The 26822-nt window shown below is 33.5% G+C and overlaps 2 protein-coding genes and 1 pseudogene across 2 annotated transcripts; 1 reads left to right on the top strand and 2 right to left on the bottom strand.

The window, feature by feature from the left end:
* Nucleotides 1–3277: 3277 nt before the first annotated feature.
* On the bottom strand, nt 3278–7312 carry LOC148205817 (uncharacterized; annotated as a pseudogene).
* A 9129-nt stretch (nt 7313–16441) lies between these two features.
* LOC124819677 (uncharacterized) lies at nt 16442–18677 on the top strand. The gene is made up of 3 exons (XM_047291234.2): nt 16442–16944; nt 17870–17945; nt 18128–18677. Exons 1-3 carry the CDS (start codon nt 16645–16647, stop codon nt 18250–18252), a joined length of 501 nt encoding a protein of 166 aa, XP_047147190.1. The 5' UTR covers nt 16442–16644; the 3' UTR covers nt 18253–18677.
* A 1677-nt stretch (nt 18678–20354) lies between these two features.
* Nucleotides 20355–21332, bottom strand: LOC124819675 (uncharacterized). Its single transcript, XM_047291232.2, has one exon. The coding sequence runs from the start codon at nt 21203–21205 to the stop codon at nt 20660–20662; it is 546 nt and encodes a 181-aa protein (XP_047147188.2). The 5' UTR covers nt 21206–21332; the 3' UTR covers nt 20355–20659.
* Between the last annotated feature and the right edge of the window lie 5490 nt (nt 21333–26822).

Here is a 26822-nt window from a genome sequence, read left to right as displayed (position 1 = left end):
TGACCATATTAATGGTCAATGTGCTTTTCCAGGGGAGGCCCAAGAAGATGTAAATTTCATGAACAATCAATTTCCATACCGCCAAGGTAATTTCAACCAAGGATGAAAATCTCACCCAAGCATGGGTCAAGGTCAGGGACAATCTGGACAAGCTGGGCAATCAGGACAATTTAATAAGCCATAACAACAACCGTCATTATGGCAACATATGTCTACACTCACTGAAAAACATACAAAGTTGGAAGAAGCTCTTAACCAGTTTATGCAGGTAACCATCTCCAATCATAACAGCACTCAAGCAACCCTTAGAAGCTTGGAGATGCAAATCGGACAGTTAACTAAGAAGTTGGAAGAAAGGCCTGATCAGAGTTTTGGGGATAATACTGAGGTTAACCCTAGAGAAGAGTGTAAAGTTTTAGTGAGTGTAGATGTTGAAAAAGTTGAGTTAGAGAGAGTAAAGGAAAAAGAAGAGAGAGTGGAGAAAAAAGAGGTGGTTGAGAGAGAAGAGAGAAACAAAATTTGTGTGAAGATTGAGAAAGTGAGTAGAAAAAGAAAAAAAAAAAGAGTAAGAGAAAAGAAAATTTGTGTGAATCTTAAGAAAGTTAGAGAAAAGAAAAAGAGGATGAGAGAAAAAAAGAAAGAATCATATGAAAAATCCCGTCCTCATTCAAAGAAGTATCATAGGAAAGAGAAGAAATTTAAGTGCTTCATGGAAATCTTCAAGAAATTGGAGAATAAAGTTCCTATGATTGAGACATTGCAACAGGTTCCTGGTTTGATCAAATTTCTGAAGAAGTTTAGTAGAAAGAAGATGGAACTTGAGCTTTATTGGGTCAAGCTAATGACATTAAAAGAGCGCTTTTCTGGGAGGCACCCCAGTAATTTAAGAACATTATTTTAATTTTTGATATTGGTTGTAATTTTTGGACATTACTTTTATGATTGAAACTTTTTGGGTTAGCATCTTCTGATAGATGCTAGGTGGTTAAGTATCTACTGAAGGATACAAGGTTTATTACAGGCTGATGAGGAGTTGAGATAACATTTACTGATGGATGATATCCAGTGTTTTAAATTTGTGAACTTATTTACTTTTGTTTTTAGAATAGGATTGATGTACTCAATTTGAAACTTTCTCTATTGTGATGGTTTGCTTGTGACTATTGTGTGATAAGTAATGCTTGATGTGTTTTGATCTTGATTGATGTTGAGAATGTGCACATTATATGCTTATACAGAGGTTTGCTACGATTGAATCATTTGCTTGTTTGCATCATATGATCAAGGCCATTTATTGGAAACCCTTTTTGTTAGCCAAATGCATGAATTTAGCCCAATTAAAGAGAACACAATGTGTTCTATCCTTTGAACCCTTAGCCATGAACATAACTTTTGAGTGAAACACTTTATCTAGTGAGGATAGATTCCATGAACACATTAAGGACTGCCCCCACAGATCACCACCAGCTCCATCCCAGAATTACTCCAGGCTAAGCACGCTTAACCATGGAGTTCTTATGAGTTAGGCTACCGGAAAGCAAATGCATTTGGTGATATGAGTAGTCAAATCAATTCCTTTAAGCTATCCTTCAACTGTATAGTCCCATACCTACACAGTCTCCAGATTCCTCTCATTCCGGTGTATGTTCAATTCATCCATGTGTCCCTTCCACTCGAAGCCTGCCAGGAGCCGCTCCTTGTCTGTGCCCCCTGCACCATGCCTCTTGCACCGGCGTCACTCCCCGCCCTCGTCTCAGTGCCCGGGTGTCACACTTGGGCCTAATTTTCTGTATTTTTTAGAATAGTATATAAGCTTTATGACGTCCTAGGGTTTGTATCTTTGGCTGGGACGAAGCAGAAACACACTTTTCACCCCTTGGGGTTAGAATTGGAGATGGTGACGACTCTCTTCTTCTCTTTCTCGGGTTTTTCTATCTCTTCCATTCTTTCATTTCATTGTTCATCTAGTTCTTCCATGATGATGGAGAACTAAACTTATTTTGTTGTTGGGGAATCAATGTAAATCCTTAGAAACTCTCTTGCATGGAATTTGTTCTTCAAGATCATTTTTATGATACATGCTTTCTTTCATTAATAGTTAAGGTTTTTCCTCTTTGCTCAAAGCATGCATTGTTTAACTCATTCGATGTAATGATTATTGGTTTTGTCGGTATAGACACATACGGGGAAATCTAGATCTGGGGAAGCTCTCCCAAAAGTATATTACCAACCTAGACATAGGAGTATGATAGTTGGTTGCCTTTAAGTTTCTATGCTTCAGAATTAATTATTAGGGATGCTAGGAATTGTATGAACTCATAATTAAGGATAAGCTTTCTTTGTCGAGACATCGGGTTTAAAGTAATTTAGAAAGTGGCATTAACATTAATGAAAATAATGATTAATTCCTAAATACAAGATAGTGGATAGGATGAAATTGATAAACCCCAACAACATATTCATCCATATATTTCAATTCACGTCTTTTGTTTCTTCTTGCCCATTGATTATCACATGCATATATATTTACTTTTAAGTCTTTTGCATTTGAAACTTACAACAATTTGTTCACAAGTCTTAATTAATCAATAAATCACATAATTGTCTAGGCCGTGAGTTCTTTGGGAGAACGATACTTGGTCTTAGCAGATTTATTACTTGATACGATTCGTTACACTTGTTAAGGGTTAACAAGTTTTTGACTCCGTTTTCGGGGATTGAAGATTTGTTCATCATGAGCCAGGTTGGCTCACCAACCCACCTAATTTAATTTAATTATGGCTTAATAGGTTATTTCGTCCCTAAGTTAAGAGCTGAATTTCTGTTTAGTACCCAGTTTTAAAAATGCATCTATTGAGTGCCAAAGTTGTAAAAATTGTATAAATGAAGTCCCCTCCGTTAAATTGGCTTAAACGGAGTTAACTCCGCGCTGACGTGGCTGTATTTTTTTTCTCTGTCCTATGCTTTTTCTGCCATATTTTTCTCTCTCTTCCTCCCATCTTTTAATAATCGTAAGGCATCTTTTAATGTTTTGAGTGTGTCAGTTTCTTATTCCACTCAGGTTTTATTAGTGATGTGTTTCCTTCTGTATTACTGATGTATTTCCTTCTATTTTAGTGTTGACACATCAAATATATCATAATTTGAACTAAATTTTGCAAAGTGAATTTACAACAACAGGGGAATCCTTAATAGTTTTGAATGTTTATACATTCAATAGTGATGCTAAAACTAAACCAAGCAAATTACAGTTCCAATGAACATGGACATGGCCTTCTTAAAAAAAATCAATTATTTCGCTTACAATGTCATCCGTGATTGAATCTCCTATCTCCATGCATATCTCCAAATTTAAGATTTGGAAGCTTTTCCACTCTTCTGATATCACACAGAACTCTGCATGCAGCAGGTGCGTGGTCTTTTTAGCTTCTCTGTATTGTTTGTCCAACACGTTAAAATGCTCATGTATGATACTCTGAAACCCCTCAGCTTCTACAACTGCTTTGCTTGACACACTTTTACCTTCATTGTCCGAAACACACCAAGCATTGTCCGAATTTTCAGTCAACTTCACCAAATCCAGAACCAAAAGAGAAATTACCCCCTTTGTAAGAATCAAAACCAGCAACCAAAGAAACCACCTTAACAGTCTCCTCCTGTAAGAAACAAATCGTGGCATTCCATCGCGGTGGCCGCCACCACCACCAACCCTGAAAGCGACGGGCTCTCCCCGGAGTCGCAGTTCTCGGTGGCAACTAAACCTCTGTGAAGCTCCTCCAGCTTGTTACGAATGAGCTCTCATTTTCCCGCGAAGACAAGAATCGAGTGTGACAGAGAAAGCACGGCAAGGATGTGCTCCGCCGCTCGCCGTAGACCAGAAGCTCCGGCGAATTCCTCTTCATCACCCATCTTTGTTAATCCTCAGTGGCTATTAAGAAACCTCATTTCCAGGAGGAATATTCCGATGAAACACGTTACAAGTTCGGACTCCAAGTAACCAACGATCTTGTGATATCAAACCAAAGAGAAAGAAAGAAAGAGAATTTCACTGTGACATTGTGACACTAGGAGAAAGAGGGTTTATCGAGAAGAAGAAGAATACGAGAAGAATGAGAGTGGTGATTAGGATTATTGAAAGTGAAGAAGCTTTTGGTTTTGGTTTCAATCTCAACCAAAAGGAAAACCCTTAGCGAGCAGTGGTTGGTACCTGTGTCTGGGGTTTCTGAAATAAAGCACTAGAAGGAGAAGAAGTGAGACAAGAAAAGGCAGCAGCAGCAGGAAGAGAGAGAAAAATATGGCAGAAAAAGCATAAGAGAAAGAAAAAAAATACAGCCACGTCAGCGCGGAGTTAACTCCGTTTAAGCCAATTTAACGGAGGGGACTTCATTTATACAATTTTTACAACTTTAACACTCAATAGATGCATTTTTAAAACTGGGTACTAAGCGGAAATTCAGTTGTTAACTTAGGGACAAAATAACCTATTAAGCCTTTAATTATTTATTATTTTGTGTTTCAATATCATTAGTTAGCATTTTTTTTATTATATTGTAGATGGTGATAAAGAAGAAAATGTTTCAAAAAAGAAAAATATTATAGATTTATCTATTCAAGACTCTAATATTATAAATGGACAAGTGATACAAAAGTTATCAATATTAAAAACATATTTTTTCGCTTTTTATACATGTTTTGGGATTATGCTTGGATTGTATGATACTTTTATTTTTTTATTTTGAATTGTCTTTAGAGTTTAACCAAGGTTGTCAAACTCGAGAGTTTACGTAAACTCGTGAGAATTCAGTAAACTCGACTCGTAAACTCGTAAGAGTTTACTTTGCATGAAAAAAAATATAAATAACATCTTAATTCAAATAAAATAACAAAATTATATAAATTCAAACACATAAGTTCATAGAAATATTGTAAAACATAAATTGAAATATCTAATCCTCTAATAATGGCATCATCATCTCCATCATCATCCTCATCTAACTCTTCCTCTGATGAATGTTGTGCATCCTCATTATCCCCAAATGTTATGTTATCCAGATCAAGAGCATCTGGAGCAGGATCTGTTGTTGCTCCATCAACTGGACATTTTCACCATCATTTTCACCTTCAACTTGCTCAATCTCAACAACATCATTTGTCTCTTCAGTTATCCATTCATCATCTGATTCAATGTCATCAAATGGAAGAGCTACAATTTTTCGAATTTGTCTACTTTTCAACTTGGAGTTATACATCACAAATTAAATCATTCATCTTTTTTTGATGCAAACGATTCCTTCTCTTTGTATGAACCTAAAATGAAATATAATATTTTTAGTGAAGATATAAACACAAGAAAGAAATTTATAAATTAAAAATAATTTAAATTACCATTTCAAATGAGCTCCAATTACGCTCACATCTAGAAGAACTACAAGTCAAGCTTATAATTCGAATAACAAATCTCTTCAACTCTAGAGTTCCATCACCAAACATTTCCCATCATTCCCTAGTATTTAACTCTTTCCTACACTTATTTGCATCTTCCATTCCAGAAAGTCCTCTAGCATAATGAAATTCAACAATTTGTAAATTAATTTTTTTTCTTTCTGCCATATCTGGTATCAATCTTCTCATTCAAACATACAATCCTTCTTTCACCTCTCCACCATCTTCACATCTAAAGTTAGGTTCATAGTGGAAATGAGGTTCAAATAATAGGCAGCTGCATGCAAAGGCCTATGAAGTTGATTATCCCGTCGAGCATCAATTATTCTCCAAACCTCTTCATAACTACATCAATTATGCTATATCAGAAATAATTTCACACATAAGTAATTAAACATTGAATGAGTAAAAGTTTAAAAATTTACCTCTTTTTGATATTGTTAAAGTTAGACCTAATCTTCTCCTTTGCACAATCCATTTCTTCATAAATGAAACCCATTGCAGGTTTTACATCTAAGTCCATTAATCTTAAGACATCCATAAGAGGGGCAACAACTTTCAAGCATGTGGAGACATTCTTCCAAAACCGGCTATTTAATACCACATGTTCTACTTTGCTCCCCTCTTATGAAGTTCCAAACTTGTTTATCTTCCATTCCTCAGAGCTAGACATGGTCAACAGTGATGTCTTCAATTGATGAAGACAAGCAAGAGTTAAATAAGTTGTGGCAAATCTAGTCACACCCGGTCTTATCAAGTCTCTACCTTTAGTGAACTTTTTCAACAAGGAAATCAACATTAATCTCCCATAAATGTAAGTTGTATTCTTTCTTCCCTTCTTTATGGTCAATTCATGGACCTTCAAATTCTTTTCAAAATCTTCAAATACCAAATCAATGCAATGGGCTGCACATGGAGTCCAATACAATTTTTCCCTTTTTTGCATCAACAACTCTCCGGCTACCTTGAAATTTGCAGCATTATCAGTGACAACTTGAACAACATTTTCTTGTCCAACAAACTCGACAACATCATCCAACATTTTGAAAACTTTATCAGTTGTTTTTTAAATGTCTGAAGTGTCAAGTGAATAAAGAAAAATCGTCCCTTTAGGACTTTTCACCAAGAAGTTGCAAATAGAACGTCTTTTTCTATCTGACCAACCATCAGACATAATTGTACATCCAGTTCTCTTCCACTCCTCCTTATATTCCTCAAGATTTGCATCTGTTTTCTTCACAGCTTGTTTCAAGAGCTTCTATCTAATATCATGATAAAATGGTGGTTTGTATCCAACTCCATACTTACCAATCATTTCACACATCTTTGCAAATGCTGGATTTCTAATTACATTAAAAGGAATGACACTGGTGTAAAAGAATTCAGCCACTTGAGTATCAACTTCTTCTTTGTATCCTTTTTTCATCTTTTGATTTATAGTTGCTTGGACTCCCCCCTTGCTAGTAGTAGTAACTTTTTCTTTTCCTTTAAAACCGAATACCTTGTGTCCTTCTTCAAGACTATCACTGTCTTCCTCATCTTCACCAATATTTATCTTTCTCTTCTTTGATGAAGCCTTCTTAGCTTCTACAAATATTTTTATCATCAAATTTTTTATTTTATCTGAAACAGAAGCTCAAGGTTCAGAATCTTTCCTAGTTCCATCAAGATGATGCTTAAATCTAAATATGCCTCCACTTACAATCTTTTAGCAATAGTTGCATTTTACTTTTCTTCCATTACCATTAACATCAAATCCATGTTTCCATCCAATATCAGATCGATTTCCTGGAGCATTTTTACTTCTACTTTTAACGGATAAAGATGCACTTGGATTAGTTTCCATTGAATTTGATGTATTTCCAACCATGGTGCTTTAAATTTTTTCACTAAAAGAATATGACAGAAACAGACTCAGAAAGACATGACATGATACTTTAAATTTTTTCATTAAAAAATATGGCAGAAATATTGCAATCCAAAAGAAGTACAACGCATTTTGAAGTCTACCAAGCTCCCTTTGCTATTACATCTCTTAATTCCATCACCTATTTTGTTATGATCATTTATCTCTTTCCTTACATTTTCTTATTCTTAGTTCTCCATTCTCTAATATCTTCTTTTAATCTTTTGAACTTTTTGTTAGAATAACTTTCAAGATTTAAAATTGTTCTTGTTAGGCCAAGATGTACCCAAAAGCACACATGTCCACCTTGTCCTTTCACTTTTCAAGTCTAGATGTCCTCTTCTGATATGCATGGATGTCCTCAGTGGGGGAGTCTATAGAAATACTCTAACATTCAAGTCAATAGTTTAAAATTAAGAAGAATATAGTAATAAATTATTCTAGTAACATACCTCGTGATTAGTGACTATATAGTCCTGCATGAATCTTGTTTGTTGGGCCTAGGGTTCAAAGGCTTACCAATTTGTAGGCTTTCCTAATTTTCTTAATCATCCTTAATCTATATTTACTTAGTTATGATCTACCTTGTGTTACCAAAAGAAGAAGATGGATATTTTTCTTCAATATAGAGTTTTGATGATGATGATTCATAGAGAAGTGTTGAAGATTTAAAGAATAATTGGATTTAAAAGATACAATGAAGACTTAAGAATTTAGTTGTTGAAGTCTTGTAATTTATGTATTATATTTAAATTAGTAGATCAAGAGTCAATAGGCAGATTCCAAGCAGCAGAGCCCTTAAGGAAAGTTCTTTTTCATATAAACCTCTAAAATAATCGATTATAAATATTAATAATCGATTATCATAATTAATTTTAGATTTTCAAAAAAGTCTCTAGAATAATTAATTATCATTTTGATAATAGATTATCATTGAAAGAAAATAATTGTTGAAATAATTTTTGGAATAATCGATTATCACTTATGATAATCGATTATAAGTGGCAACTACAAATAGACTCTTCAATTTTATGACCAGAAAACGGTTGAAAAACCGTTATTTTTATACTTAATTTTGATATTAAAGACAACCTTTATGACTTAGAAACTAGCTTGAAATCATGTTTTTGCTTAAGTTTTGGAAATAAGAGAGTTGGATGGGTTTTATGCTTGGTTTTCCTTGTTTTGGCAGGAATTAAGATGAATTAGATGAAAGAAGTTGAAGTAGTAAGGAGCTGGACTCAGGAAAGGAAGTAAAAGTGCATAAAAGAAGAGTCGCATTCACCGCTGAGCGCCACTTTTACCGCTGAGCGGCAGTCTGAAGTTTCGTAGTCACCGCTGAGGGCTAAAACTGCAGCTGAGCGTCAATTTGAAGAGCCACACTTACCGCTGAGCGCCAAAAGTGCCGCTGAGCGCCATTTAATTGGGCTTGGGCCTATTTTCTGTAATTTTTAATAAACTATATAAGGGTTTATTGACCTAGGGTTGGTTTCTTTGGACATAAAGAGGCGAAATTCCACTCTTTTCACCCTTTGGAGGCGGATTTTGGATGCTAAAGCTCCGATCTTCAACTTTTAGAGTTCTATCTTTCATTCTTTCATTGTTTTTTATCTAGTTTCACCATGTCTATGGTGAACTAAACCTCCATTGTTGTTGGGGAACCGATGTAATCCTTTGAAACTCTCATGTATTGAATTGATTCTTGATTTTATATGCTTTACTTCATTAATTGTTAGGGTTTTTCCTCTTTACTCTATGTATGCTTTGTGTAACTCATTCAATTGCATGATCATTGATGTTATCTATATAGACACATATAGGTAAATCTAGAACTGGGAAATTCTCCCGGAAGCAATATTACCTAAACATAGGAATAAGAGGATCGATTGCCTTTAAGCTTATGTGTGAATGTAATGCATGAATAATTGCTAGGGAGACAAGACATTGTAAACTAGTGATTAGGAGTAGGCTTTCTTCACCGAGAGATCGGGTTTAAGGTAAATTAGAAAGTGGCATTAGTATTAATGAAGAAAGATGAATTCATGAATACATGAGAGTGGATAGGATAAATCGGAAACCCCAACAACATAATCATTCATATTTTACATCAATCACTTTTGCATCTTTCAATCTAATTGATCAAAACTTACATTCATGTTTATTTTCCGTAATTCAAACACAATGATTTTGTTTACAAGTCTAATTTAATCAAGAAATCACATAACTGTTTAGGCCGTGAGTCCTTTGGGAAACGATACTTGGTCTTACCATTTTATTATTACTTGATACGATTTGGTACACTAGCCGATTGTTAACATGACCTAATTTTCAAATTAATGGTCTATATATAGTTTACCTAAACTTAATTTTAAAAGAACTTTTCACTCACAAATTTAAAAGTTGTGTGCTTGAGAAACTCTCAGTGTTTGTGAAAGGAGGCTTTGGAAAACCTAGTGTGGGTAGAGCGAGAACTTTCACTAACTGTGTCTATGTGATTGAGTGTTGCTGTTGTTGCTAGGAAAGTTGTTCATCCTTTGAGTCAAAGGAAGTGTTGTTCATCTCTGTCTTCGAGAGAGGTGCTTTCTAACCTTAACTCAATTATCTCTTATTGTAACTTGTGGTTATTTCTTAGTGATTAGTTAATTTCTCTTCCTTTTGTTCATTGTGCTTCTTTGTTTCTTTGTTTCCTACGCGCAATAACCTTTCTCATTTTCTAGCATGTAATTATATTGTTGTTAGTCCCAACTCTCCTTTTAGTCATCGTAGTGCGTTTTTGTTCTAGTATATAGGCAATGACTTCCTTCCAAGGGTCGTTGACATTTAATTTCCTTTTTGTTACATGAGTTGTAAGCAATGGTTAATGAATCATAAATCACATTATTTATTTCCTTCTTATAATTTTTTATTATATATATATATATATATATATTTTATGAGATTTTAGCTTTATTTAATGAAAAATAAGATAATTGAAAATATAATTTATTTTAGACACTTACACATGTGGAATAGTGGGAATCACTTTTCATTGTTCGTTAGTTCCTTTTTTCTTTATTCATGTCCGTACGATTATTTTCACGTGTTTGATCAAACGACCATCACTTGACCAATCGAACGGTCAACATCTCATCATATTAACACCAACATTAATTATTTTAGAATAAGAGTAAAACAGAACTACCAGCAATTATGCTATAACTAGGTCATTGTTGATCCATCGAGTTAAGAGATTACCAACCGAAGGTACTCCGATGTCAAATCAATAAAGATTCGACTACTCAAGTATTAATGGTGTATTAAATGCAATCAACTATCTCCTTACCTCTTACCTATATTTATAGATTTTAGAATAAGTTTTTGATTAGTCATGACCTAATCACAGTCCAATTAGTAATAATCACATTTTTTCTTAAGTTAATCAAAATTAATGCTAATTTTTCTTTAAGTTGACCATTTGGTTTATTTTCTTATTGGTCATGAAGATAACTCGTGTATGGAATAGAAAACGCAGTTCATGATCAAACCATCATACGATACATTATTAAAATTAAAATGAAAAACTAATTTGTGTCTACTAAAAAAAATCAAGGGTTAAATATGTTTTTTGTCCCTAAACTATCAAGGGAATTTGTTTTTAGTCCCTCTTTCAAACTAAGCTACATTTTGATGTTTCTCCTTAAGCAAACCATAATTTTTCGTCCTCCAAAACTAACGGCGTTAAAAATAAGCTAAGGTGGCTAACGGTGGTGTGCCACGTCATTTCTTTTTTCTGACACCAGTTAATCTTTCTCATCTTCTCTCCCTCCCTCTCCCTCTCCCTCTGACTCTACCACAGCCACCTCAAACACCTTCGGCCCCACCTCCGACCGAAGGTGTTCGAGGTGGCGTCGGAGGTAGCTGTGGTAGAGTCGAAGGGAGAGGGAGGGAGAGGAGCTGAGAAACATTAACTGGTGTCAGAAAAAAAAATGACGTGACACACCACTGTTAGCCACCTCGGCTTATTTTTAACACTGTTAGTTTCAGAGGATGAAAAATTATGATTTCCTTGAAGAGAATGATCAAAAAGTAGCTTAATTTGAAAGAGGGACTAAAAATAAATTCGTTTGATAGTTTAGGGACTAAAAACATATTTAACCCAAAAATCAACATTATATATTATTATAATGGCAAATATATTGTTATAATGAAATAATATATGCTTGTACCATAATAATCTATTTACCGATTAAAAAATAGTATATATAATGTATCATAAGTCAATTCTGAATTGTTGGTAAGAAATACTTTTTATTGGATAGAATTTCTTTACATAATATATGTATAATGTTTAATAAAGATGATGGACACTCCACAAATTAGTTCCTCTACACTTTAGTCGTGTTTCTCTTGAATTAAAATAATTATATGCCTCTCTTGGCAAGGTAATATATAATAGTACTAGATAATATTAGAAATCAATTTCTCTAATTTATAAATTAAATATAATTTTTATATATAGCAGAGAATATTTTAGATACTATAATTTTTAGTTTATAAAATGATATCTAATTTAGTGGTTAATTATTTTGGCTTCTAAAATGAATTGATATTTAATAATTTTATTGTAGTTATGAGAAAATCTAGTTTCACAACCAAAATTATTATCTATAAAATGTTAAAATTAGTCAATAATTTAATTAGAGAGTAAATTAGAGTCTAATAGTTATAACTAGTTAAGACTTTGGTAGTTAATATTAGATACTAATTTAGTTTCTAATTTATAAACCAATTTAGTCACTAAATATATAGAAACTAATTTTGCAACCAATTACATATAAACTAATTTAGCAATCAATCATATTAAAACCAATATAGAAACCAATTTAGTGACTAAATATATAGAAATTAGAGTTGTCAATTTGATTGATGACCTACGGGTCAATCCTAACCTACCCTTGAAAAAGTCTCTTTTTTGGAGAACCGCAATTGAGGGGACCACAAAGAAGCCCTAACTCCTGAAGTCCACTCTCAAATGGGTTAGGGTCAGGGCTAAAATAGACTTGGTCAAATACTTTGATTAATTCTTAAAAACAATAAATTTATCCTAGGTCATATATTGAGTTGGGTCGAAAGTCAAGACGAGCTCGCATAAGCCACAAGTAGTGACAAGCCGTTTCAAATGAAAATTTGAGATGGGCTCTCTCGAACTAAATGTCAAGAATGGTCAATTTAGATCAAGGTTGAGATAAGTTGGTCATTCTCAAAGGTCAAAACCAGGTCGAAGACGGGCCAACCTCTCATGATGGTTGAGACGTCTATGCTTGGGTCGAAGGTCAAGATAAGTCTATTCGAGCCAAAGGTCAAGACAGGTCGACTTGAGTTGACAGTTGAAACGAGTTGGCCCAAAACAAAGGTTGAGACGAACTGCCAAAATTCGGTCGAATTCAACCAAATTCTTACCAGGGTGGACTCAGTTGAATTTTAGTAGGGGCTACTCATTTGAATTTGGCCTGGGCGGACTCGGCAAAGTTCGACTTGGATCGGCTTGGCGAAAATTTGGCTAGGGCTGTCTCAACCAAATTTGGCTTAGGCCGACTCGGCCAAATCTGACTGATTTTCGGCTAAGGCCATCTTGGTCGAATTTAATTGAATTTGGATTAGGACTGACTCGACTAAAATTCATTTAGGGTGGACTTGGCCGAAATTTGTTCACAGCTGACTCGACCTAAATTTGTTTGGTGTAGACTCTATTAGGTTAGCCTCGATCAAAATTCAATTGAATTCGGCATATTTTGCCCCGAACGATTTAGGTTGGATTAGCCTTGGCCAAAATTAGGCTAAGTTGGCCAACCGAATTTCGACAAAGTTAGCCTTGGCCGAAATTTGGTCGAATTCGGCAAAGCCTTCTCTAGCCTAAATTTGGTTGAGTTGACTCAATCAAAGTTCTGCTGAATGTCGAGACCAGCTGAATCGGGTCAATGGTCGAAATGGTTCTAGTCTAGATTAAAGATTGAAACGGGTGACTTAGATTGAAAATTGACTCGAGTTAACATAAACTAAAATTTGAGATAAGTGAACCTAAACAGAAAGTTTAATAATATGTTTAAAAGAATATTTTTTTTCAAAGTTTAAAATGAAAGTCCATATGTTTATTATAATCCAAGAGACTTTTGTGAGCATTTTCACCTTTTTGTGAGTTCTTTTAATATAAAAGTTTCTCACTTTATGAATTGTTTTGTTTTGACTTCCATCCATCAGGGGTAAGTTATGTGAGTAGAACTTGACAACTCTAATAAAGATAAAAGAAAATTAGTATATTGCTCTCTTAATTATAATAATTTGTTTTAAAATATTTTATATATTATCTTTTATATTTTATATTTGCTTTTCAATTTAACTTCAATAATTTAAAAAAAATTATGAATGAATAAAATTTACTCTTTACTATAATTTAAATTATTTATTACAAATTTAAAATATAAAGATTGATTTCGCCTTTAGTTCTTCCATAACCTAACCATTAAATCTTTTATCAAGAGTAGCGCAAGCTCAACGAACCTAGTTCCTACCCCTCAGGAATAAAAAAGAAGAAAACGAATCAACTACTAAGTAACTCATGAAAAAGATCACAATATAGACAAGAAAATTTGTGCAAAAAGCCATTGATGAGAGGAGTCCGCGTATAATGTCAAAGTTCAAAATTGAATTATTATATACTAATGGATTCAACTTAGAACACTACACTATCATTCAAGTACAACTATCACAAACACTCTCTTACTTATGTCATTTTACCTATAAGCAAACTTTTTATTTCCCATCATAATTTCTCTCAAAACGCCTTCAACATTTGCTTTAAACACAATTATTATCAAGCTGTCAACAAACATTAAAAAAATATTAGAGATTCAAATTTAAAGTTAGAAATGTAATTTTCATTATCCAGTTGTATAAAATATCAATTTAATTCAAATCATGTGAATATTTTAAACTTACTAAGTATCTGTTAATGTCTTCAACTATTATTCTAAATGTCTTGTAGGTCAATAATAACTTCAAAAAGGAGATGAGACTTGGTTTTGGATTATATCGAGGAAGAAGAAATCGGGTAGTGATATGTGAAGAAAAAGAATTTGTGAAATTTCTATTGCAACCCAACACCTTCTTACTTCACCCCCTCTTTTATTTAGTTTTCTGCTACAGTGTAAAATAAAAGCCCAAACCTAAAAGCTCAAATGTGGTCTCAGTAATGTATTCTACAAGGCTTTTTCTTGCTGTACTCCACTATTACTAACCGCACCCTCAAATTAATAAAAAACAAAAACTAAAATATCTTTTCTTACTTCCATTTTCCACTGTAATGTTTGAGAGGAAGAAGAAAAAGAGAAAGAATGTGTTCTGATTTTTTCTTTGAATACTTCATTATAATTCACGTTAAAGGGTTAGTTGGGGTGGTGAAGATGATGATAGGGAAAGAGGAATGAAGTTAAATGATTCAGTAACGTGGATATATGTGTTAACGTGTAGCCACAGGTAGAACACTATTTGTCAGGTAACTATATATAATAGATAATTATATATAATAAATTTCATGACAATTATAACATATATTACTCTTACAAGTATTCAAAGACAAAATATATAAAGAATTTGATTGAACTAGTGGATATAAATTAATAATCAAATAAGCGAAATACGTAAGATGACAATAATTGATGTAATAATAAAATATAATTAATTTATTTTATACACTTATTATTCATAATATATTTATCAACTTTGATTAATTTGTCTAATATTTCTCTTAAGACGTTTTAACCATTAATAATTATCATTATCGCTATGTCTTGATATCATGCTGTCCGAACGAATACAGGCTGAGATCATTTCAAGTCGGGATGACCTATATGATTTCGGATATATATAATACAAATTTGGTGTTATTTTTTTACTAAATACGGTTGATTGTTTGGAAATGTATATTTGTTTCTTCAAGTTAATTAGCATTTGAATGTTAATAAATATATAAAAAGTTTCAAAAGGAATTTTATTGATTTATATTTGTTCGTTTAAAATAGTTTCACACGTAGTCATTAATGCAATTTAATGCTTATATTGATTAAATTATAATTTGATGAAAATACATATAGGATTTAAATTATATTTTAGTAATAGCAATATATCTGAAATAAATAAAAAATGTAAAAAATGAAAGTTACTTTTAAGAACTTTAAGTTAATTAAAATCTAGAACTAAATTGAAACTTTCATACACTTTAAATAACTAAATTTTTTACCTTATTCTCATTTGTGCAAGTAGATTTATTTTTTTAACCAAAAAATATCAATATTTTATACAATCCAATATATATATATATATATATATATATATATATATATATATATATAACGTTTCAAATTAAAAATAATAAATGACTGAGATAAAAGTTTTAATTAAAATTAAATTATTTGTCTTTATAATCGTTGTCTGTTACTCTTCAAAACATCGGCAGACTTGTTTTTATTCTTAGGTGACGACAGCTGAACAAAATTAATAATATTACCGTTAAACCATTACTATAAAGTTAATATTTTTCAATTATGCAACAATTCATAATCGAATCCCTTTACACAGTTAGTTCATTCCAACTGGTAAAATTCAATTTTGAATTTCTTCATCTCTTTGAAGGTTATCTGTGGTCTTTCCACCAAAACTATATTTCTCTAGAGACAAATTTTCATCAAAATAAAGGGTATAATATATTTGTAGTTTTCTCAAGCTAATCAAGTTCTTAAGTGAAGAAATAGTTAGTGCAGGTGAGTAACTGAAGAAATAGTTAAACGTTGAAATCAATATCCATTATTATAACTTTTGAAAAGCAGTTTGATAATGTAGTCAAAGTGTTGTTTTTTCTGGCAAAGTAAACACAAAAGCCCATGTTCATTATGTTTTTGTCTAGTTTTTACCATAGTGAATCAACTTGCATCTGTTTGATGTCTTTTTTCTTCATAGCAAAAGAAGGTTATTGTCAATTTCTTGGCATTAATCAATGACAAGGACATGTTTTTGGACCCTTGTACGTCCTATGTATATGCATAATAGATAAATTGCCAAAATTGTTTCTACACACACAGTAACCTATTGTTAGCTAATGACAGCATGTGTGTCACTGTCTTTCTTCTGTTCTTTCCAACTCACAAAGCCAGCATTAGCATTGCAATAGTATAATAGTTGCACACCACACCCCATTTTTCTGTTGCCTTCAAAGCTTTCACAGATTCTTCTACTCTTCATATCACTGTTGTAGTAAACTTGTGATGAGCCTGAAAAGCAGTGACTGGAAAATGAGAAGAGGTTTCATGTGCCACTCTCAAGCTTCAACAGCTGTGTGCATGAGCACTCGTGACCCTCGATCTGTGGTTCTGCCAAAGAGGCTTGAAAGAACTGTGTTTCTTGATGATACAAGGCTGATCAACTATGCCAAGTACTCCAAACTCGTTGAGCCTCCAAGGTCTAATCCAGTTCCAAAGATCAAGCTTAGAGTGCAAGATCAAGATCAAGCCAAAAATCAACCAAAGGACCTTCTGAAAACACAGACAGATAATAACGTCTTTCAGGTTAGCTACTTTTCTCCTCAACTTGGTGAGATACAAATGTCATTTTCTCATATGTTGCACTGCTTCATGTTTTCTGTCTTCACAAAACCATTTTATCAGGGAAATGCAGTAAATATCATATAGTAGTTCAAGGTTTTAAATTTAAGTTAATATTGAAGCAATCAAAGAATACCTTCTTTGTGGGACAAAACTACATATCTGATGATGAACAAAGCAATCAAAATTATATATGTCAAAAGTATAAAACAAGGACCACAAAGAAGCTATATATGAATAGAGGGTAAAGTTTGGATTGTAGAGTGATGTGATTCATAAATGTTGGTGTCGATGGCTTTTCAGCTACAGTGGCTATGGGGTCAACACAATTCACTGGAGTCTGATCCATTTTTTTTTCCTTGAATTGATTATTTGTTATATTAAGTGAAATGTAGGAATACAGCAACCAATAGTGTAAGGTGGATTCAGCAAGGAAACAAATTATCTCCATCATTTGTCCTCCTTATATTTGTCATTTGCAGAGGTTTCAAGATGTCTCACATGCATATTACTTGACCGAGTCCCATGCATGTTCCAAAGACAAAGCAGAATGATTATGTCCTTTTTATGCAAATGGGAATTTTATTACGCAACAATACACATGAATATTGATGGTATTATCAGAGGCCACGTCGTTATGTTTTGTCCCTTCTACATAAAATAACACTCGTATATAAAAAGTATATATTTTTCCTTTCTAGTTTTCCAACGAGGAAGGTTTGTGTCCTAGACCCATATGGTCACACTCACCAATAAATTTTGAACGGAATAATGGAATCTCATATTCAAATCTCTTTATGATTGTATGTGACATACGTTAACACAATGTTATACACTTCACGTGTACTCAATCATATTTGAAATTTTATCATCGAGGTGTTAAATGCAGGTGGTTGTGATGCGGGTTGCAATTCATTGTCAAGGATGTGCTGTAAAGGTGAAAAAACATCTGTCTAAGATGGAAGGTATTCACCTGTACTAGTTATATTATAAACCCTTGTTCATAGGGTAAAAAGAAGGAAAGAAACTCTAGTAAACGATACATTCAACATCAAATATATAGGAATGTATCACATAAGCACTAAGAACACTAGATGTTGTAACATTTTTTTAAAGGGTACTAATGTTTTTCAACCTTCAATTTCAGGAGTTACATCATTCAGTATAGATTTAGAGTCGAAGAGGGTGACAGTGATGGGGCACATTTCACCGGTGGCAGTTCTTGAGAGTATTTCAAAGGTGAAAAGGGCAGAGTTATGGACTGCTTGTTGAAGCATTTCATAGTACCTTAAAGGGAAGCATAGAACATGCAGAGCTTGGGTCAAAAAGCTAGAAAATTTCCTTAGTGATCTCATTTGTTAACAACTTTTTATGGTGGTGGACCTGGTGGTCCTCAACACAATAAAATTAGGGAATGTGGGGTGGGTAGAACTCTGCTCAAGTGACTTGGTTCTGGTGGTGATGTTCAATGACCATTTAATGGTATCTACCCATTCCACCTTGCAGTTTCTTTTTCTTTTATGGCATTCTAATTATAGTGGCAATGCTTAAAAACCATTGTGGGAAAAAGCTGTTTCACTTCTTCTCTTTGAACTTTCTTTCTGTCAAATTAGACTACTATATTTTACAATTTCCAATTTCCATAAAAGAATACCAGAGTAAGATGACAAAATAAAGGTGTCAGTCTCATTATGCAATGTCTCGGTTGTTTAAATTGTCTTATGTCGAATACAATAATCACTTCTGCTCATACGGTTAAATAGACTTGTCATAATAATTCATCCGGTTACGCAGACTTGTCATAGTTATTCACCAAGGACAACTTTGTTAAATTTTAGTATTAAATATATAGTCACTGGCATGCAGCAAAGGTTTATGCAGCATGGCAATTGATCTGCACATACCTTTTATTAATTTAGTTTTTGACAGAGACCCTTTTTGGATCTTGTGAAGTAGTGTTTTCCTAGTACCAAGGATGCCACCAATGGGCCCATATGATACATGAAGTCTAGTGTTATACTCAAAAAGTCACTAATGAGTTTCCTCTTAGTTTTTTGGACTTGTCAACAAACTAAGAGTGTAGATTATTAACTTGGTTGAATTGAGCCTGTTGAATAATCCATTTGATATGTTCGGTGAATTTAGTTTTGAAAGTCTGTCAACAAGCATCTCTATAAATATTTCGGCACAAATAATAAGAAAGAGCTTCTTATCTTTTTCTCTTAAAAGTGCTCAGCAGTAATTTCTCAAAAACAGGCCAATTGTGGCTTACACCATGCTGCATCAACCATTTGTTATGGCTTTATTATATGAAAACACGTTGCAGGGGTTATAATAGGCCTCAATTTCTCCTAAGTTAACATCCTCTAGGGTCTTCGGTATTAGAGTGATTAGACTTTCATTCAGCTCAACAATGATAGATGGTTCTTGAATGCCTCTTTTATATCACTCTCCACATGGAAGGCTCCACAATACTCCACTGGCTCTGCTAAAAATAGCAGTATTTTTTTTAAGAATATTCCCCTGACTTTGTACCAAAGTGATTAGCATTAAGCTTGAGTTGGGTTAAAAGCATGGAATGCAAAGGAAATAGTTTAGTGGATATGCAGAGCAATTTGTGAATAAACCCATTTAAATATGAAATTATTCTGGTGATTAAATATAAACTAATGCAAAAAAAGGGTTAATAGAAGTTTATGCTTTTCACCTGGTTTAAGCAAACTGCAATGATACCATGACACATTTTTACATTCATTTAACACAAAGTATAAGGATAAAATAGTCATGTAAATTTTTTTATTTTTTCGAGAAAGAAAAAAAGAAGAAAATAAGTAGGGACACTGTCAAATAAATGTAAAAAATATAGGAGTATCAAATAATCATTTTTCTTAAGCAAAATCAACTAGAACTATGGCAATTTGCATTGCTCTCCTTATTTATCTAAGTGAACTTTACTTTATACGTACCCGTCTATATCAGTATATATCAGAGTTAAGAGGAAATCGATCAATGTTGATCGGAATCAACTACTGATTTAGTTAATCTAAACAGGCAAATCATCTGATTTAACAAAATTGAACTGTGATTAGATCCATTCTGATTAGAAACTCATGAATACATTTAAAAGAATAGTGGTTAGGACTTTTAGACATATTTATTATAATATTAGTTGCTTGACCCATTAAATCCGAACTAATTTAAGCATTGAAATATCTAATCAGAGTTGGAATATCAGTTGGAATATCCGAACAAAAAGAAAGAAAGCTGAAGAGAGAAAAATTGTTTTAAGTGTACACTCAGCCCGTACACCCCGAAACATGAACTAAATGAATTTTGTACTTCTTACATGCCTTATTACAGAACATTACAAGAAATTGAACTTATATCAGATAGAAGTGATTGGCTTCGTAGAGAATAGAGAATTATAGAAAAATTGAACAAGTTTTTCTCTTTTTGTTTGCATACTATATAGTAAAGTATTTTTTGTAATCATCTAATATGATGTTGAAGTCTTATAAAGTTAATTCAGCTACCAACAGCATAAAATTTAACCAATTAACGTAAGCACTTGGTAAGTGTATCAAAAGGAATTCATCATATTATCTATTATATGTATCAGAATGATTACATGAAAGAATCAATGCCTAAAACTAGAATAACTACATATGACTCAGGAAAATCAATGTCTGTCTTTCATGTTTTGTGTTCTCATTCTGGTAGCTGATGATCCTCCCTTTTGTCCCATTCGTCTACGAGACCTTGTCTTCACCTCAATCACTTCCTCCTGAAACTTACTTCCCCATCTCTCAAAATCACTACAAACACTCACACTTCCCCATCTTTCATGATCGCTACCAACACTCATGACTTGGCTTCTCAGACCCAATTCACTGTCGTACTGTTCTCGAAGCCTTGGATTGGACAAGGTCTTGTAAGCTGCATTCGCCTGCACAAACAGCCTCGTAGACTCCTCTTTCATGGTGGGATCGTGGCACACATCAGGGTGGTACCTTAGAGCCATAGATCTATAAGCCCTCTTAATCTCATCCATTGTTGCTCTTTCCGGACTCACAGACAGTACCTTGTACAAGTTTTCTTGGGTTGTGGCTCTGCATGAAACAGTACCAAACTTCACAGTGGAAACTCTTTGCTGTGGAAGGCCATGAGATTGAAAGGGCTTGTACATGTTTAGGCTTGAACTTGAACTTAAAGATAAAGCATCCATTGCTCTAGTTAATTTTATGTGCCAAGCTATTTTGATCTGTGAAGATGAATGTGGAAAATGGATACGGAACTCACTTGTATTTATATTTGTGATGGTTGAGAAGGAGCTTAGGTGATGCTATGAAGAAGCCTAGGTGCTGCTTTGAACACACGTGATAATAGCTACTTCATTATTTTATGTTGATTATTTGCGAACGTACGTTGAATATTCAAAGGAAAATAAAGTATTAGGTTACAAACATGACTTTTCTAAGGGAAGATAGGTATGATTGGTGTATAAAATATGAATAGAAAAAATGTGAAGAAACTGTAGCTAGCAACCATGTTTGACTGATGCAACCAATGTGCATGTTTATTTTTGAATCTGGCACAGTCGGCTGGTAGGGTCAAAATTGTGTTTTTTTATATATAAATTAAGGTAGGTTTAAACCCTTGTTTGGTTCTCATATTTATTGGTCAATCTTAAGTGGGTCTTTATATTTTTTTGTCTCAATTGAGTTCATAAACTTGTAAATTATCTCAATTAGGTCCAAATATTCGAAAAATTGAGTCAATTAAGCTCTGTCCGTTAAGTTTTCACAAACGGCGTTAAAATTGGCTGACGTGGTGTACGCGGTGGAATTTTTTAACTTAATTAGCCGTGTTTGACGAGGCACAAAATGAATTAGTAATGTTAAGATTTTTTAGAATTATAAATTTTTTAATAAAATAGGGCTAGAGAAAGGGAATTAGGGATTTTATCCGTAAGTTCAGTAGAAGAACACATGAGAGAGAGAAGACGAAGCAGTAACCTCACTCAGCCATCGTTCTCTGCCATCATGCAAGCCCTAAACTTGCTTACCCTCCGCGTTTCTCCCTTGGACCCGCTTCGCGCTCCCAACAATGCCGCCAACAAAAGGGTCGCCGCTGCCAAACACATCTTCTTCGTCTCTGCCATGGTGGAGCCCAAGGTCTCTGCCCTGCAGCGCCAGAAGGACCCCAATCACGTCTTCTTCGTCTCCGCTTCGCATCCGTGTTCGGCAACGACGTCGAGGGTTATTACGAGAAGCTTTTATGCCCTTATTGTTGTCGCGGATTCTTCAAATTTCTGCTTTCGGAGGGGGTTGGTTCACCGGATTCGGATTCGTCTGATTCGCAGTCTCAATTGTTTGATAACGATCTTGTTGCTCTGGTTCCGAACCTTTGGACGAAATTTTGATTCTCTGGATTCGTTTATGGCGTCAGAGGGTACCCTTCTCTCAAGTTAAAGTCTCAGATTTGCAGATCTTGGTCCTCTTCTGAGTTTCAAGGTAAAAAGCTTCACTTTCATGTAAATAGAGGAATACCCAACAGGGTCAGTTCGCGGTTGAGAGCTTCAACTGGTGCTCAAATGACCCTTAGAATAAGGAATGTTCAGAAATGGTGGGAAAAGGGGGCTTTAACCCAACATGAAAGAGGTGACTTCTGCCCAAGACCTTGTAGAGTCACTGTTAAACGCGGGGGACAAGCTAGTGGTGGTTGATTTCTTCTCTCCTGGCTGTGGTGGCTGCAAAGCTCTTAATCCTAAGATATGTCAACTGACAGAGATGAATCCTGATGTTCAAATCCTTCAAGTGAATTATGAGGAGCACAAGCCCATGTGTTATAGCCTCAATGTCCATGTTCTCCCTTTTTTTGCGGTCGATTTTTGTGTGAAGATTTTCCATTCGGTTGCTCGTGAAGAATTCTTGAAGTGAAAGTGAAATCTCCTTGTTGTGGTGGTTCGATTTGTTCGATTTTAACCTTAGTAATCTCCTTGTTATTATTGATTATCGTCCTTGCCGGAAAGAGTGTCATCATCGCCATTAATCGCTTCGATGCGTCCAAGTTTCCCACCCGCTTCGGCGGCCAGATACATGGCTTCAACAATCATCAATGTCACTGTTGGCGGAGGGCTCTTTCCGGTCGCGACGACCCTCTAATCCTATTTCATTAAAAATATCCTAATCCGAAGAAATTCTTAATTTGGACAATTAAATAATATAACATAACACGTCATATAACACTTAGAAATACTTAATAACAAATTAAATAACAAATTCCACGTAATATAAGACATATACATCAGCAGATTAAGTGTGCACCATGTCAGCCAATTTTAACGCCGTTTATGAAAACTTAACGGACAAGACTTAATTGACTCAATTTTCAAATATTTGGACCCAATTGAGATAATTTACAAGTTTATGGACTCAATTGAGACCGAAAAAAAAATGAAGACTCACTTGAAATTGACCAATAAATATGAGGACCAAACGAGAGTTTAGTATTATATCTTCATAGAGTGTACATTGTCAAGCTGGAATTTTCGTAGTAAACAACTTTACAGAGACAAATGTGTCGTATATGGGTGCAATCAGGGTCGAGTTTGAGTTTAATATTAGTTAATGTGATCGAATAAGTTAAAAATTTCTTACATCTTGTATGCAAAATTATTTATCTAATGGTGTCGTCAAATATTAGTTCAATTGATGTCACTAACATTACCCAATATTTTATCGAGAGAACCTGAAATATTTCCTCATAATTCATGCAATTTTGTAATTTTCGTCCTATTAGAAAACTATTTTCACTAATTTTATTTAAATTGTTTAATATCCAAAATAATAGTTAAATACTAGTATCAAAATAACTTTTTATATTATAAAAATTACACCAGTTAAATGAAATTGATGTGACAATATTAGAGTTTTATAAATTTGGAAACACTTAATTAGTGAATATATAATATTGATTAGAGAAGGAACTAATGAAGTATACCTATGTTATATTAATTATACTTTTCATTCAATATGTAAGATATTACATTACAAAGTGAAATATAATTATTGTGATTATGACAACACAAAAGGGGTGTTTTTTGAAAAATTGTTGTGGTGTCTATTTATGTCAAAATCTGAGTGTTTGTTTGCTAATGTTAATAATAGAATTAACCTTAAACGAGATGAGTATGAAAGGGAATGTGATAATTGTTACATCTTACAGAAAAATTAAAATTAATATAGTAAGAAAATAATTAAATAATAATACTAACACAAAAAATACATACAATATTACTTATATAACGTCAGTCAAAAATAGAAAATGGTATTGAATATAATAATTTGTATTGATCATGTATTATTTAAATAGTAATATACAATCAAGATCTTATAATTATGATAATACAAACAAATATCTTCTTAAATAGGATGTTGATCAATAGTACTTACTGTAATATTACACCATAAAAGAAAATTAATATTGTGAATACCAAAATCAAGAGTCATAAATGATAAGATATTTGACAAAATATTTGATTTGTCTAACTTTCCCTCTCAAAATTGAATTGACATAGCTAATCACACCACAAAATTGGTTTTTTGAGCATTTGTAGTTTTAGTTCTGTTAGTAGATATTTAATCCAAGCTACTTCAACAACAAGATCAGTCAAGGCTTTGTATTCTGATTTTGTGCTTGATCGTGACACTACCTTTTGTTTTCTTGAATACTAGGAAACAAGAGTTTCTCCAAGAAACACACTGTCATACCATGGATTTTCTGTCATCAGTACTAGTTGCTCAATCTGCATCAGAATACCTCATTATGTTAAGATCATTTGAAGGTTTTATGTGCAAACATAGGTTCATTGTGCCTTGAGGATATCTTAGCATTCTTTTTATTTCTTGCTAGTGATCCATGGTAGGTGGCTCATGTATTGACTGAGTTTATTAACAATAAAAGTAATGTATGGCCTTGTGTTGGTCAAATATTTCAATGCACTTATGGCTTGCCTGTACAAAGTAGCATTGGTCATTGGTTCCCCTTCTATAGTGAATTGTCTACCAGTCACCATTGTGTTGGACAGGCAGAAACTGTCTCCATGTTGAACTTCTTCATAATATCTTTTATGTATTTAGTTTGTCGTAAGTACATTCCACTGTCATTCTTTTGTACTTTAATGCCAAGAAAGTAGTGTATATGTCCTAAGTCTTTCAATAAGAAAACAACATTAAGTTGATTGATGAATGTTTCTAAATATTGGCAGTTGCTTCCTGTTACAATAATATCATTAGCATAAATGAGAAGGAACGTGGTACGATTTGTACCTCTAAGAATAAATAGAGAAGACTCACTTTTGGTGTTTTGAAAACCCTAATTGAGAAGTGTGTCTCTTAGTTTATCAAACCAAAACCTTAGGTACACTTACACCAAACTTCTCAAAAGGAAAAAAAGTTGAAATTAAAGTAGAAACACACTAAACTACCACAATTAAGGAAAACAATAAATCTACATTATGCGGCCTAATGATAAATTAGAAGGAACTTTGGTTCCCCCTTACCCACCAACTATAAATTTTGCTTAATTAATTAAATGTCCAATGTTCTTGTTAGGACAAACCCCTAACAAGCCGAAAATACAAGTCCAAAGGAAAGCAACTAAAATTTACAATTTAAAGAAAATACACACAAATTTCTCTTTCTCATCAAGTGTATACTTTCTTGTCTTGTGTTTTAGACCAAGACTTCGAGCTTCCCTTCAAGGCCTCCTTCACCTTTGGATGTTCCTCACTGTTTTGGGTTGTCCTCCCAATGATCCTCAATTTTTTTTTAACCATCCAAAGACCTACACCACAAGTTAACACCACTAAAGCCAAAAGGAGTTCAAGGAAAAAGAAAGAAAAGTTTTAAAATGAACAAAGGCTCTTCAAAAAGAGTTTTAATTTGACAAAACCATGAATGTTTAGAAGACAATCAAGCAATTAAGCAGTAAGAAAGAAATTTTAGCACAACAAAAGGAGTTACCTAAAGAAAGACACTAGAATAGATCACAAAAACAAAAAACTCCTAGAAAATCACAAGGTGCTTTTATCCTTTTGCAAGCTAGACCAAATGGTGCACTAAGGCAACCTTTTAAGATCATCATGGCTGCTAGAACAACAGCTAGGGATGTGAATTTCAGCTCTGAAATCAGCATCAAAGTGCTCACACAAAAGTTGGTTACATATAGTACATGCATGTGCTTTTACTTTTACTTTTTGCTTTTGCTTTTTGTACTTTTTGTCTACTTTTCTTTTGTACCTTTTGTCTATCTTTTTTTTTAATTTTTAGCACAAACACACACCAAATCAGACCTCAAATCTAGAATGTTTCAACAAGTTTGATGATCATACAAGTTTATTGCACCAAAATAAAGACAACCTACTAGAATCAAGTATAGCATAAAACACAAAAAAGTGACATAATGAAAACCTAACTCTATGAACTTGTTCATGATCTAACAACAAGTATGAACTCAAATACATAACATAAAAGCACTTAAACGCACAAATATTGATCAGTTTTTGGAAATGACTTAAACATATATTTTTTATGATTTTTAAAGTTTCAACTAGAAAGTAGAGACATCAAAAGCACTAAACATGACTCTAGACAACGTGGAATGATTTGAAACTTAAAATGACTCAAACAAATATATATCGACCAAACAAAATAGTGGAGAAAGACTCAAAAACATAAAAATGCACACAAGAACACAAGAACATGAAAAACTAAGCCAAAAGACCGAATGACTCAAAGAACAACACAATGAGAGCCATGATGAACATGAAATATGAAATG

Source organism: Vigna umbellata, chromosome 1, assembly GCF_029865625.1.
Source record: "Vigna umbellata cultivar VRB3 chromosome 1, Vumbellata_1.0, whole genome shotgun sequence".
In the NCBI taxonomy this organism is placed as follows: domain Eukaryota; kingdom Viridiplantae; phylum Streptophyta; class Magnoliopsida; order Fabales; family Fabaceae; genus Vigna; species Vigna umbellata.
This window is presented reverse-complemented; position numbering and strand designations above follow the sequence as displayed.

Excerpts from the sequence above, each read along its gene's own strand:
- LOC124819677 (XM_047291234.2), top strand. The coding sequence starts at position 16,645 with ATGAGCCTGAAAAGCAGTGACTGGAAAATGAGAAGAGGTTTCATGTGC. Across the intron at positions 16,945-17,869 it reads CAGATAATAACGTCTTTCAG|GTGGTTGTGATGCGGGTTGC; the intron begins GTTAGCTACTTT and ends TGTTAAATGCAG. Across the intron at positions 17,946-18,127 it reads ACATCTGTCTAAGATGGAAG|GAGTTACATCATTCAGTATA; the intron begins GTATTCACCTGT and ends CTTCAATTTCAG.
- LOC124819675 (XM_047291232.2), bottom strand. The coding sequence starts at position 21,205 with ATGGATGCTTTATCTTTAAGTTCAAGTTCAAGCCTAAACATGTACAAG.